The 13551-nt window shown below is 47.6% G+C and overlaps 1 protein-coding gene across 1 annotated transcript in view; it reads left to right on the top strand.

Moving 5' to 3' along the window:
* Pelp1 (proline, glutamate and leucine rich protein 1) overlaps positions 1–13120 on the top strand; it is a 30146-nt gene extending 17026 nt beyond the window's left edge. Inside the window, exons 4-17 of the mRNA XM_090349776.1 lie at positions 336–485; positions 614–685; positions 7372–7431; positions 7709–7859; positions 8047–8176; positions 8289–8376; positions 8850–8938; positions 9016–9132; positions 9243–9390; positions 9502–9661; positions 10300–10355; positions 10521–10727; positions 11276–12817; positions 12970–13120. Coding sequence (XP_090205902.1) covers positions 336–485; positions 614–685; positions 7372–7431; positions 7709–7859; positions 8047–8176; positions 8289–8376; positions 8850–8938; positions 9016–9132; positions 9243–9390; positions 9502–9661; positions 10300–10355; positions 10521–10727; positions 11276–12817; positions 12970–13062 — 3063 coding nt within the window. The 3' untranslated portion in view covers positions 13063–13120. The remainder of the gene's footprint in view (positions 1–335; positions 486–613; positions 686–7371; positions 7432–7708; positions 7860–8046; positions 8177–8288; positions 8377–8849; positions 8939–9015; positions 9133–9242; positions 9391–9501; positions 9662–10299; positions 10356–10520; positions 10728–11275; positions 12818–12969) is intronic.
* Positions 13121–13551: the final 431 nt, after the last annotated feature.

Genomic DNA, 13551 nt, shown 5'->3' with positions numbered 1-13551 from the left:
AAAGCTTGGGGACAGTGCCCAGGCACTCCACGTATATGTATATGTGTTTGAATCTAGTGCTTGCTACGTTAGTATTACAGGCCTATTTTCCTATATATCCTTGTTACTAAAGTGTACACATGTGTCCTTTCTATAGACAGTGCTGATCCTTTTCGGTCCTCTATATTTTCTTTTGCTCCTTTTCCCCTAGAGCTAGTAGACTTGATAATAATATTGACATCAGCCATGGTATTTGTCAAGTACACTGTTGTTATACTTCCTCTTCCTGTTATATTTCCTCAGCCTCTTGGTAACAGTGATGTTGAGGTTAATCACATGGGTTTTGTTGCGTTTAGTCCCAGGACTCACCACCCACCATGGAGTTGGCTGTGGCTGTCCTGAGGGACCTGCTGCGGTACGCAGCCCAGCTTCCGACCCTGTTCCGGGACATCTCTACCAACCATCTCCCCGGCCTTCTCACTTCTCTGCTTGGCCTTAGACCAGAGGTGAGAAAGGAAGTGATTGGGAAATGGGATTGAAGAATGGGAACGCGATCAAGAGGGGATGTGGCTAAGGTGGAGTAATATGGGGCCATTGGTATTTTTGGCCTCTTGACCTTCTGTTTTTCCCACAGTGTGAACATGCAGCTTTGGAGGGAATGAAGGCTTGTATGACCTATTTTCCTCGGGCTTGTGGTTCTCTCAAAGTAAGTATTTATGATAATTCCTGTTTTTACTAATATAAGCCATAATTACTAGCTTAACACAGATTCCATTCCTGAGATTTTAAGTGTGTATTTTGACAACTGTAATGATACTCCCTTGAACACTTATTTGGTCTTCCCAGATAAATCTGAATTAAGTCACCTGGCAAAGACCAGAAGAGATTGGAACCTATCTTTCTCTGAGGCTAAGTCCCAGGCTATACCCCATAGATTGCTTTTTCTGCCCTGCCTTCCCTGAATCTCTAGAGGGCTCTGCCTATTTTTCTACCATTCTGTCTCACTTTGTTCTTTGAAGTTCTTTACTTTCTTCAGTAAGTCTTCCTGATCTAAAGCTTTCCTAACACTTTTACTTTTTTTGTGTGTGCCAGTCCTGGGTCTTGAACTTAGGACCTGAGTACTGTCTTTGGGCCACAGCACCGCTTCCAGCTTTTATCTGTGTATGTGATACCTAGGAATTGAACCTAGGTCTTTGTGCATGCTAAGCAAGCACTCCACCACTAGGCCAAACTCTTGGTCCCTTTTACATTCTTGCTTTAACTTTTCTCCTGTTAGGCATTCCAGCCTGCCAACAGTGACCCTTGCAAGGTAGAGCAGGATATATCCTGGCCTACAGACAGGATATATGTGGGCCAGGTGAGGTAGGAAGCTAGTGAAAGACTTAAATCTGCATCCTCAAGGAGCAGTGTTGCAAATAAGGGTTTTCAAATTCTCTCAAAGCAGTAACAGTTACAGAATCATTTGTAATGGGCACATTTTCTTGTTTGCCATGTAATTGGATGCTAGCTGTACCTAAGAACCAGTAGGCATTCCCCTACAGGTTGAATTTCTCTCTTCCTTCGTTATTCTAACTAGCTTGATGAGCCATTGTGAAGTTAAATTCCTAATATAGAGAACTAGAATTAATAGCTTTTACAGCCAGGTACCAAAGTCTGTGCCTGTAATCCCAGCTACTCAGGAAGCTGAGAGCTGAGGACCCAGTCCAGGCAATAAAGTCTATGAGACTTTTCTCTCTCCAATTAACCACTAGAAAACTGAAAGTAGTGCTGTGGTTTTAAGTTGTAGAGTGTAAGACTTGAGCAAAAAAGCTCAGGGATAGCACCCAGGTCCTGAATTCAAGTTCCATGACCTACTCTTACCACCACCACCCCCCCAAAAAAAATAACATGTTCAGTTAATGAAAATTGCTATAATTTATGAGGGACTTTGATTATGTGGTTCAATACCAAATCAAAAAAGTAAGACCTTCCTTTTTTTGAGACACAGTTTTATTTAGCCAGAATAGCCCAGTTGGTGATGAACTTGTGATCCTCCTGCCTCAGCCTCCTGAGTGGTAAGATTGCAGGTTGGGGCCACCATGCTTCACTGCAAATAAGAAGATGTCTTGTTTCACTTTACCATTGTAATCTTTTGTTGTTGTTGTGAGGCATGGGGTTTGAATCTGCCTGGGGCTGTCCCTGCTCTACCACTCTACCCTTGAGCCAAGCCCCACTTCCCATTTTCTAAAGGTTAATTGAAGAATCACGGGTCCTTTTGTGCCTGGGCTGGCTTTGAACTGCGATCCTCAGATCTCAGCCTCCTGAGTAGCTAGGATTATAGGCATGAGCCACCACACCCGGCTATAATTATTCTTTAGAGTTGATGTCCCTCTCTGTTTTAGAGGAAGTGGAGGTAAACTCACATGGTAGTGCCAGTATTGAGCAAAAAAGTCAACCACATGCAAGGGCCTGAGTTCAAGCCTTGGTTGAATGAGTATACATATTAAAACAACAACAAAAAACACACACAAAAAAAACCCCAAACATAAGCCTAATATATATTGTTGTCTGGTTTATGCATCTGCTGAGGGTCTTGGAACATACTACTCACTGAGGCAGGGGACCACTGTAATTGATTACTTAGAGTGTATGAGAAGTTGATATTTCTTGGTAAGCATAGGGTAATAGCCTTGCTGACTGTTTACTTGTAAATTACCTTACCACTGCTAGTAGAAGCTTTGAGATAGCAGGACTAAGCTACTGTTCCTGGCCCAGAGCAGGATTTTTGTTGAGAAAGTATTTGGAGTAGCTTGTTACCTTACTAATGGTTAACAAAGCTTTTTTTTTCCTTGGCCAGTCCTGGGGCTTAAATTCAGGGCCTGAGCACTGTCCTTGGGCTTTCTCAAGGCTAATGCTCTACCACATGAGCCACAGTACTATTTCTGGCTTTTCTATGTGTGTGGTACCAAGGAATCGAACCCAGGTCTTCGTGCATGGTAGGCAAGCACTCTACCAAACTCCCAGCCTTTTTTTTTTTATTTGTGTATGCAGACCTGGGTCTTGAACTCGGCCTGGATCTTGTCCTTGAGATTCTTTTTTCTTTTTTTTTTTTGCCAGTCCTGGGCTTGAGCTCAGGGCCTGAGCACTGTCTTTGGACTTTCTCAAGGCTAGAGCTCTACCACTTGAGCCTCAGCACCACTTCCGGCTTTTTTCTATGTATGTGGTACCGAGGAATCGAACCCGGGTCTTCATGCATGCTAGGCAAGCACTTTAACCACTAGGCCAAACTCCTGGCCCCGAGATTCTTTTTTCTTAAGGCTAGCACTCTATCACTTGAGTGACAGCAGCACTTGTAGCTTTTTCTAAGTAAGTTATTAGAGATGAGATCTTACAGACTTTCTCCCTGGGCTGACTTTTAAACTGTGATCCTCAGATCTCATCCTCCTAAGTAGGTTGGATTATAAGTGTGAGCCACCAGTTTGGCTTATAAAATGTTAAGTAAGGTAATTTTTCAGGTACTCATGAGAGCAGTTTATCCCCAACCAATGTTTGTGAGATGTTACTGCAGATGTCTTGTTTTGTGTTCGGTTCCATCCCCTAGATGCTCCTAGGGCAGGTGTAGTCTCCAGCCTCTGAGATGATGTGTCTCAAGCATTCTGAGTCCCTGAAATCAGACCCTGTGGAAACTACTTCTTTTGGGGGGGCCAGTCCTGGGGCTTGAACTCAGGGTCTGGGCACGGTCCCTGAGTTTTTGCTCAAGTCTAGTGCTCTACCCCTTTAGCAACAGCACCATTTGTGGCCTTTTCTGTTTATGTGTAAGCATTCTACCACTAAGTCACATTTCTAGCCTGAAAACTTCTTGCCAGAATGATTAATAATTCCTAAGAAAGAATGGAAAGATCACTCTTTAAGAGATACCCAGGTAGGGCAGTAGCCTTGAGCTGAAGAACTCAGGAACAGCGCCCAGGTCAAGTTCAAGCCCTATGACACCCCCTCTCCCACAAAGATATCCAGGACATGTTGCATATGTGTGTTTATGTTTTAAGGGAAATGTTCCGTGTGAACCATTACTTGAGTTTGTTTTGTGGACCAGCCAGGAGAAACCTTGATTGGAGCCATGTTGCTTTATTTCACTATATTCATAATCATACAATCTGACAAAAAGCCTGACTTTTTGAATCAGGGCTTTAGGGAAAGCCTGAACAGTATATTGGCTAAAAGTGGTAAGTGCCGCTCTAGATGAGGTGTTGGTATAGAAGAATTTATCTTTCTTGGATTCAAAAGTCTTAAATCAGAAGCTTTTGAGTGGGAACTCCTTGCGAATATTCTGGAACTTCATCAAAGTGTATAATTGCTCTATAAGTCAAAGGGAAAATGAGAAACTTCATCTGGCTCCTGCCTGCAGGTAGATAGGAGGGAGTCTTTGGAGGACAGGTCTCTGAACTCCATGCTGGGAGGGGCACCTACATCTGGTTTCTTCCCAGCGAAGCCCTTCCTGGTGGCGGTGGCTGGTGCTGTGGCTAGTTTGTCTTTTAAAAGTTTACCTTTGTATCTATGATGCTGCCAGCATTCTCATTCTTGGTGTGGGTGTGAAGGCCTCAGTGGCATCTTCTGATTTTTTTATTGTAACTTCTGTCCCTGTGTGTGTGCTGGCACCCCCCCCTCCTCTGCCCTTACCAGGTCAGTTCAACTCTATCCTTCCTGTACAATTCAAGTGTTTGGGTCTAGGTTATTGTTTGCCTTGAATTTTTCTTTTTCTTTTTTTTTTTTTCTTTTTCTGACTACAGAAACTCATTAGAAATAGAAATTGCTTTTCTATTCTATATTGTTAGTGCTGTTTTTTGTTGTTGTTTTTTTTTTTTTTTTGCCATGAGCCCCTTCTTAGCTAAGGTTCTGTTTTTTTCTGCATGCTAATAGAATTCGTGCACGTTGCTGTTATCTCATTCCTAGTTCCCTCAGAGTGAATGCTTTAAAATTCATAAAAGAAAATGCATGGAGCCAGGCACTGGTGGTTCACGCCTGTAATCCTAGCTACTTAGGAAGTTGAGATCTGAGGATTATGGTTCAAAGCCCAGACTAACAGGAAAGTCCATGAGAAAGACTCTTATCTCCAGTTAACTTCTAAAAAGCTGGAAGTGGAACTGTGGCTTAAGTGATAGAGCACTAGCCTTGAGCTGGTCCCAGGACCAGCACACAAAAGGAAAGAAAATGCAGGAGCAGGGTGCTGGTGGCTCATACCTGAGATCCTAGCTATTCAGGAGGCTGAAATCTGAGGATCATGGTTCAAATCCAGGCCCAGTAGGAAAGTCTGGGAGACTCTTATTTCCAGTTAACCACCAGAAAACCAGAAGTAGTGCTGTGGCTCAAAGTGGTAGAAAGCTAGCCTTGAGCAAAGAGAGCTCAGGAAGTGCACAGGCCCCAAGTTCAACCCCCACGACCAAGAACAGAAACAGAAAATGCATGGAATAGCAAGCAAACCTTTTGTATTTAAAATATAGGTATCACCATGGTGGCTAGATGTAGTGTCTCAGGCCTCTCTTCTCAGGTACTGGGCAAAAATGCAAGACTGTGAAAAATCACACACACACACACACACACACACACACACACACACACACACACACAGAGAGAGAGAGAGAGAGAGAGAGAGAGAGAGAGAGAGAGAGAGAGAGAGAGAGAGAGAGAGAGAGAGAGAGAGAACTGTGTTTTTGCTCAAGTGGGAAAGTTCCCTCCCCATTCAAAGTATTTAAAATAATTATAGTTGAATAGAATCTGCTAGTGAGATGTTATACTCTCTTTTTTACTTTGTTTTCAAGGTAAAGTCTTGCTATATTATGCCCAAGCCAGGGCTGCAGCCCTCCTGCTTGAGCTACCTGGGGACGACAAACATATGCCACTGTGCTCAGAATAGGTTTCCTCTGTAGCTGAGATTACAAATGAGTGCCACTGTACCTAGCCATTGAGTGAGATGGGAGTCTTAGATACTCTTTTTCACAGGCTGGCCTTGAACTTTCAATCTTCAGTCTTTTTCTCCCAAGTAGTTAGGATTATAGCTTGAACCTGGCTTATTGTACCATCTCTTTTTTTTTTTTTTTTTTGCCAGTTCTAAGGCTTAAACTCAGGCCTGAGCACTGTCCTTAGGCTTTCTCAAGGCTAGAGCTTTGCCACTTGAGCTGCAGCACCACTTCCAGCTTTTTCTGTGTATGTGCTACCTAGGAATCAAACCGGGTCTTTGTGCATGCTAGGCAAGCACTCTACCACTAAGCCAAACTCCCGGCCTTACAGTACAATCTTGAGCATGGAGAGCATTCCTTCAATGATTAGGCGAGACACATAGGAAACTAGAGAAATAAAAGTCCTACAGGGACCTACATTTGAGGGTTATGTCATGCTTGGAAATCATATATACAGATGAGCGATTGTGAGGAGGCACACATACACTCAGAGCCATGGACCAATACTTTTATTAGCTCCAGAGTATTACCAACTAGGTGTCTCCAACTAGGTGTCCTGTAGGGAGGTTCTAATTGAAGCAGTAGTCAGCAAGAGGTCCTGCTGAGAGGCAGTCGTTGTGGTATTTCTGCATAGTTTGTGCAGGCTGTGAGAAAGCAAGCCTTAGGATCTAGGGAGTGGTTATCAGAAGGAGGTTCTGTAAGGCACATATGTCTGGATTTCCCACCAGGAGGAATGAGAGGACATAGAGAACTAGAAACTGCTCAGCATATATTCATACTGAATGCTGAGGTAAGGTAGACTTAGAAGAATTCACTACAGGAATATATGCAGCTCTTTCTACTACTAGAATTTCAGATTAGAATTGAAGAGCTCACTACATTTCACTTATAAGTTAGTGAAAATAATATATATATTTTCCCTATCCACGTTGACAGGCCCAAATAAATTATGGCTTTTGGGTTGAATACTTCCACTCCAGGGCCTTCTCGTAGCAGACAAAGAGATTTGTTTGTTCTCAGGTTGCTTCTCTGAAATTGGCTTCTTTCACTCTGCTCTTACAGTCTTTCTGACTACTCCTGCCCTCATACTTGTGGATAATGCCACCTTCCCATCTTGGACCCTCATTTCTGAGTCAAAGCCAATAGAACTGGGAATTTGATGATTATGTTTTTCAACAATTTGTTCTGAGAAAGATGACTATCGTAACAGTTGGCAAGAGGGAGCTGAATTATTTGTGGGCAGAGGCCAGGAGTCTGTGGACCAGCCAGAGGTGATGTGTGGAGTATCTTTGCACTATGAAAGTGTGTCTGGATCGCCATTGCTGCACTGGGGAGCATGCTTCATGTCTGTAGGAAAGGAGAAAAGACATGAGTGGAATGTTTGCTGCTAGGAACAGATGGGTGAATATCTTTGGCTCCTAGAGCTGCCTTATAACTTCTTTCTTTCTCTCTCCTCCAGGGCAAACTGGCCTCCTTTTTCTTGTCTCGCGTGGATGCCTTGAGCCCCCAGCTTCAGCAGGTAAGAGGAAAGGAGAGAGATGTATGGCTTAGCCATCTGAGCCTGGGTCATCTCTTATGGCTCATTCTTAGCTTTTATCTGTTCAGCTTTTGAATCCAGTTCTCACTTCCTTCCTGCTAATATCTATAAGTCCAGACTTTGGCTTCCTGTGCCCGCCTAGACCTTTCTCATTGTCCCTTCAACTCCCTTTGGTGTCCATCTGTCTTGGGCATTAGTAGGGTGGGACACTGGCTGGGCTAGTTTGATTCTAACCAGCCTTCTGTCCTTCCTTCTGCAGCTGGCCTGCGAGTGTTACTCCAGGCTGCCCTCCTTAGGGGCTGGCTTTTCCCAGGGCCTGAAGCACACTGAGAACTGGGAGCAGGAACTGCACAGCCTGCTGACCTCCCTGCACAGCTTGCTAGGGGCCCTGTATGAGGGATCTGAAACAGGTGGGGACTGGGTTTGGGAATCAGTAGGACAGGGGTTGTAAAATTTGGCCAGAGGGAACAGGATGCTTGTTCAGGCCGCGGGTTTCTGGGCAGAATGGATGAGAACATAGGCAGAACATTTACTATAAATGGAAAATGAGGAGATGGAAGAAAGACATAAGTACATGAAAACTGTGTTGCTGCCCAGCTCCTGTGCAGAGTGAAGACTCTGGAATGGAGACGCTGCTTTCCCACTTAGACGATGTTGACACCCATGCCCTCTTCCGTCTTCAGCAGAGGTTTTCAGGACTGGCTCACTGCATGGCACTCATGCTCAGGTATGCTGATGTTGGAGGAAGTTATGTTGGCACAGGAGAAGCTAAGATGGATGTGGAGTCATACTTGGGTGGAAGGGGCTGCACTGAGGGTCTTTTGTTCTACTCTCCGTAGTTCTGAGTTTGGGGCTCCTGTGTCTGTGCCTGTTCAGGAAGTTCTGGATCTCATCTGCCGGATTCTTAGTATCAGTGGCAAGAATATTGTGAGTAATCTAACCCTTGCGCATGCAGTTGTTATTCAGGAGCCTGGGATTTGAAGCTCTCCAGATGGTGTCATCCTGAAGCCCTAGACTCTTCTGGCTATATGCTATTACTTACTCCAGATGGTGTCATCCTGAAGCCCTAGACTCTTCTGGCTATATGCTATTACTTACTCCCTGAGCTTGCCTGATACATATCTTTTAGTGGATTTGCTCATGTAGAGCAGGACCACTGTGGCCAGTGCCTCTCTGGCAGAGCGTGAATTTGGTGTCCAGCCAAGTTACTGCTTCGAGGGTCAGCTGTCATCCCTTTGCCCTGCATGCAGGGTCTGCTCAGAGGATGTGGTTTTGGTTTTGTTGGGAGAGCTGGGGACAGGGAATGGGTTCTTTCATGGTTTGTGCCTGTATATGTAGTCATACACGTCTGTTGGATCTCTCCCTTTGTTTTCTTCCCATTTTTGTGGGACTTTCCTCAGAGTTTACTTGGCGACGGTCCCCTGAGGTTGTTGCTGCTGCCTTCTATCCACCTTGAAGCCTTGGATCTGCTCTCCTCCCTCATCCTCGCGTGAGTGGGGTTGGGCAGGATGTGAAGGGGCTGGGCCCTGCTGGAAATGAGTGTCACTGTTCCATCTTTGTCCCTAGGTGTGGAGGCCGGCTCTTACGCTTTGGGGCGCTGATCAGCCGTCTGCTTCCCCAGGTCCTCAATGCCTGGAGCATCGGAAGGGACAACCTCTCTCCAGGCCAGGAGAGGCCTTACAGGTGACCGGTCAGGAAGGGGATAGAGAGGTGTGCTTGAGGGCATGAAAGTGGCCCTGGGGTTCTGACACATGGATTCAGTTCATAACCTGCCCTCCTGGCTCACACCACAGCACCATCCGGATCAAGGTGTATGCAGTCTTAGAGCTGTGGGTGAAGGTGTGCGGGGCTTCAGCAGGTGTGCTTCAGGGAGGAGCCCCTGGAGAGGCTCTGCTCACCCATCTGCTCAGTGACATCTCCCCACCAACTGATACCCTTAAGGTGAGTGAGATATTGGCTCCTTTCTTTGGTTCTCACCAAACACTGTCTCCTAACTCTGTTCTTCTTTCCTGCTGTCTTACATTTGTGATTTATATTTCCCTTCACTACCAGCTTCGTAGCCCCCGGGGGAACTCTGATGGAGGTTTGCAGAGTGCAAAACCCAGTGCGCCCAAGAAGCTAAAGCTGGATATGGGGGATGCGATGGCCCCACCCAGCCACCGGAAAGGAGATAGCAATGCCAACAGTGACGTGTGTGCAGCTGCCCTGAGAGGTGAGCGAGGCCTTGGACCCTTGGGATTATAGGATGGCATGGAGTGAGAACTCAGAACCACTTGGCTAAGAGGAAGGGTATATATCAAATGCAGAGGACAGGAGAAGCATCAGGGCCAAGAGCTGCAGGTGGACTTTTGGGTCATGCTGTGAGACTGAGGTTTTGATGGTTTCCCTGCCGTGTGCCTTTCTCCCCCATCTCAGTTATCTCATTTACTCCTGAAGCACTTCATATATGCACTCTGTCTGCCAGGTACAGTTCTAACACTTGGGAAAAGCCCCTACCTGTGGAGCTTCTGCAGGGCTGGTGGAGTTCTACAGAGTAGGAGGCTGCCTGACAGCTTCCCTGCTTCCACTGCAACATGATCTCTGAATAGAAGTTAGTGTGGGTGACATGTAGTCTACTCTCCCTCGTGTACATAGATGGACATGTGTAGTATTGTGCATAATATCTGTGGTTTCCTCTGAGAAGACAGACTGAGAGAAGTTAGGTGTCTTGCCCATCTGCCTGGCCCTGCCACCACCATCACCTTCACCTCCTATAGCCACCAGTGGCAGAGCTGGGTCTTCACTGGACGCTGTTCCTGAATGTGTTTTGTTCTGTCAGTAGCTTGCCTCTTCATTCCATTCTCTTCCCAGGTCTCAGCCGGACCATCCTCATGTGTGGGCCTCTTATCAAGGAGGAGACTCACAGGGTTAGTAGAGCCTGATCTCCTTAGAACCTGGGGAAGGGCTGCTACTCTTTGAATGTGGGGGATATGTACCACCCTAGAGATGGGTCCACAGAAACCTGGGCTGAGGTCCTAGAGAAGGATTTAGCAGTCTTGGTGGAGTTTCTAGGTCTGTTCTCTGCTTTTCAGAAACTGCACGATCTGGTCCTGCCGCTGCTCATGAGTCTCCAGCAGGGTGAGGTGCTGGGCAGCTCCCCCTACAACAGTGCCTGTTGCCGCCGTGAACTCTACCGTCTTCTATTGGCCTTGTTGCTGGCCCCTTCCCCTCGCTGCCCACCTCCTCTTGCCTGTGCCCTGCAAGCTTTCTCTTTTGGCCAGCAAGAAGACAGCCTTGAGGTACTGTTAACTGAGGCAAACTCTCCTTTTGCTTTGTTCTTGGGTTCCCTGGTTTGGATGCTAGACCTGTGAGATTCTGTGTTGTTTGTTACTGTTGATGGTGGGGCTTGAAATCTGGGGCCGGGTGTTTTCCCTGAGTTTTTCGGCTCTAAGCTTTGAGCCACAGCTCTACTTCGAGCCCCAGCTCTACTTCCAGTTTTTGAGTAGCTAATTGGGGTTAAGAGCTTCGTAGGGATTTTTTCTGCCCCAGCTGGCTTTGAACCACAATCCTCAGATCCCAGCCTCCAGAGTAGCTGGGATTACAGGCATGAGTCACCAGTGCCCAGCAGATTTTTCCCCATAGTTTTAGGGCTTGAACTCGGGGCTTGGACACTGATGCTCTGCCACTTGAGCCACAGTTCCACATCTGACTTTTTCTGTGTATGTGGTACCGAGGAATCAAACCCAGGGCTTCGTGCATGCTAGGTGAGCACTCTACCACTAGGCCATGCTCTCGGCTGCAGATTCTGTGTTACTGGCGCTCATTCGTGGCCCTTGTTTTTCTTCAGGTCTCCTCCTTCTGTTCAGAAGCACTGGTGACTTGCGCTGCTCTGACCCACCCTCGTGTTCCTGCCTTGCAAACCATGGGCCCCACTTGCCCCACACCTGCCCCAGTTCCCCCTCCTGAGGCCCCATCTTCATTCAGGGCCCCACCCTTCCATCCCCCAGGCCCTATGCCCTCTGTAGGACCCATGCCCACTCCAAGCCCCATGCCCTCAGCAGGCCCATTGCCCTCTGCAGGCCCCGCACCCTCAGCAGGTCCAATGTCCTCCACAGGCCCCATTCCCTCGGCAGGCCCTCTGCCCTCTGCAGGTCCTATGTCCTCTACCCGCCCTGGACCTCCAGCCACCACCAACCACCTAGGCCTCTCTGTCCCGGGCCTGGTCTCTGTTCCATCCCGGCTCCTTCCTGGCCCTGAGAACCACCGTGCAGGTCCCAATGAGGATCCTGTCCTTGCCTCAAGCGGGACTCCTCCACCTACCATACCCCCAGATGAAACTTTTGGGGGAAGAGTGCCCAGACCAGCCTTTGTCCACTATGATAAGGAGGAGGTGTCAGATGTAGAAATTTCTTTGGAAAGTGACTCTGATGACAGTGTGGTGATTGTGCCTGAGGGGCTTCCGCCCCTACCACCACCACCACCACCACCACCACCACCTCCCACAAGCACCTCTCCTCCCTCTGTGGCCCCCACTGGGCCACCAACAGCTTCTCCTCCTGTACCAGCCAAGGAGGAACCTGAGGAACTTTCTGCAACCCCAGGGCCTCTCCCTCCTCCTCCTCCTCCACCCCCCCCTCTGCCGGTGTCTGGGACTGCAACACTTCCACCACCTCAACTAGTCCCTGAGGGGGCTCCTGGAGGTGGAGGAGCTCCGGCCCTGGAAGAAGATCTGACAGTTATAAATATCAACAGCAGTGATGAAGAGGAGGAGGAAGAGGAAGAAGAGGAAGAAGAGGAGGAAGATGAGGAGGAGGAAGAGGACTTTGAGGAAGAAGATGATGATGAAGAAGAGTATTTTGAAGAGGAAGAAGAGGAGGAAGAGTTTGAGGAAGAATTTGAGGAGGAAGAGGGTGAATTAGAGGAAGAGGAGGAGGAGGAGGAAGAAGAGGAAGAAGAAGAGTTGGAAGAGGTAGAAGACTTGGAGTTTGGCTCAGCAGGAGGGGAGGTAGAAGAAGGTGGGCCTCCACCCCCAACCCTGCCTCCAGCTCTCCCTCCTCCAGAGTCCCCTAAAGTACAGCCTGAGCCAGAACCTGAACCTGGGCTGCTGTTAGAAGTGGAGGAACCAGGGACAGAGGAGGAACCTGGGGCTGAGACAGCACCCACCCTGGCTCCAGAGGTGCTCCCCTCCCAGGAGGAGGTGGAAAGAGAAGGGGGAAGCCCCACAGTAGGGCCACCTCCTCAGGAGCTTGTTGAAGAACCTTCTGTGCACCCACCCCCGTTGGAAGAGGAGACTGAGGGTGGAGGTGACAAGGTTCCACCTCCGCCAGAGATACCTGAAGTAGAAGAAGAGATGGAGACAGAGGCAGAGACTGCAGCTCTCCAGGAAAAGGTGAGTAGGCCAGGCAATGAGGACACCGTGGGGTAGGCCTGGGTGGGAGAAGGGTGCATCTGCTAGTGTAAAGGAAGAGGTTTGCCCTAACCTGATCCACCTCCTGTCTATGTGTGTTACTGTTCTGAATCCTGTGTCTTTGTCCCTAAAAGGAGCAGGATGACACAGCTGCCATGCTGGCTGACTTCATTGATTGTCCCCCCGATGATGAGAAGCCACCGCCTACCGTGGAGTCTGACTCCTAGCCCTCTTCTGCACTTCCACCACTTTCTTCCTAATAAAGTTATGTTCTTATTCATGCTGCTTCTGGTTCTTGCTATACCTTGTCTGTAGCCAGGAACCTAGGTGTCCCCTGCGGTTTGCAAGGTATCCATAGTCTTCAAATATCCCCAGCAGCTGATTTGTTGTTTTCATTGTCTGAGGGAGGAGCCATTGACTTACAGGAGTAAGTTCTGTCACTCAGTAAGTTAGTGTATGAATTATAGAGATCTTGCCCACTGCTCTTCCTGATAAGGATTGCTTGTGTAACACTATAAACAGTTTGTGTGTAGCCTTGCTTTTGAGTAAGGGGTAAGAAAACTAAAGGGCTTAATAGGGCCAGGGAGTGAACACACACACAAACCAGTACATATCAGTGTATACAATCCCTTGATCTGAGAGAATGGCTCGAGTGATTGTGATGGAGTTTAGTTATGAATTCTGTACAGTCTGAACTTTGGATACTCCAAAGGGAT

This window comes from Megascapheus bottae, chromosome 17 (genome assembly GCF_031878675.1).
Source record: "Megascapheus bottae isolate mThoBot1 chromosome 17, mThoBot2.hap1, whole genome shotgun sequence".
In the NCBI taxonomy this organism is placed as follows: Eukaryota; Metazoa; Chordata; class Mammalia; order Rodentia; family Geomyidae; genus Megascapheus; species Megascapheus bottae.
The sequence above is the reverse complement of the archived record's forward strand: the minus strand, read 5'-3'. Positions and strand labels throughout refer to the sequence as shown.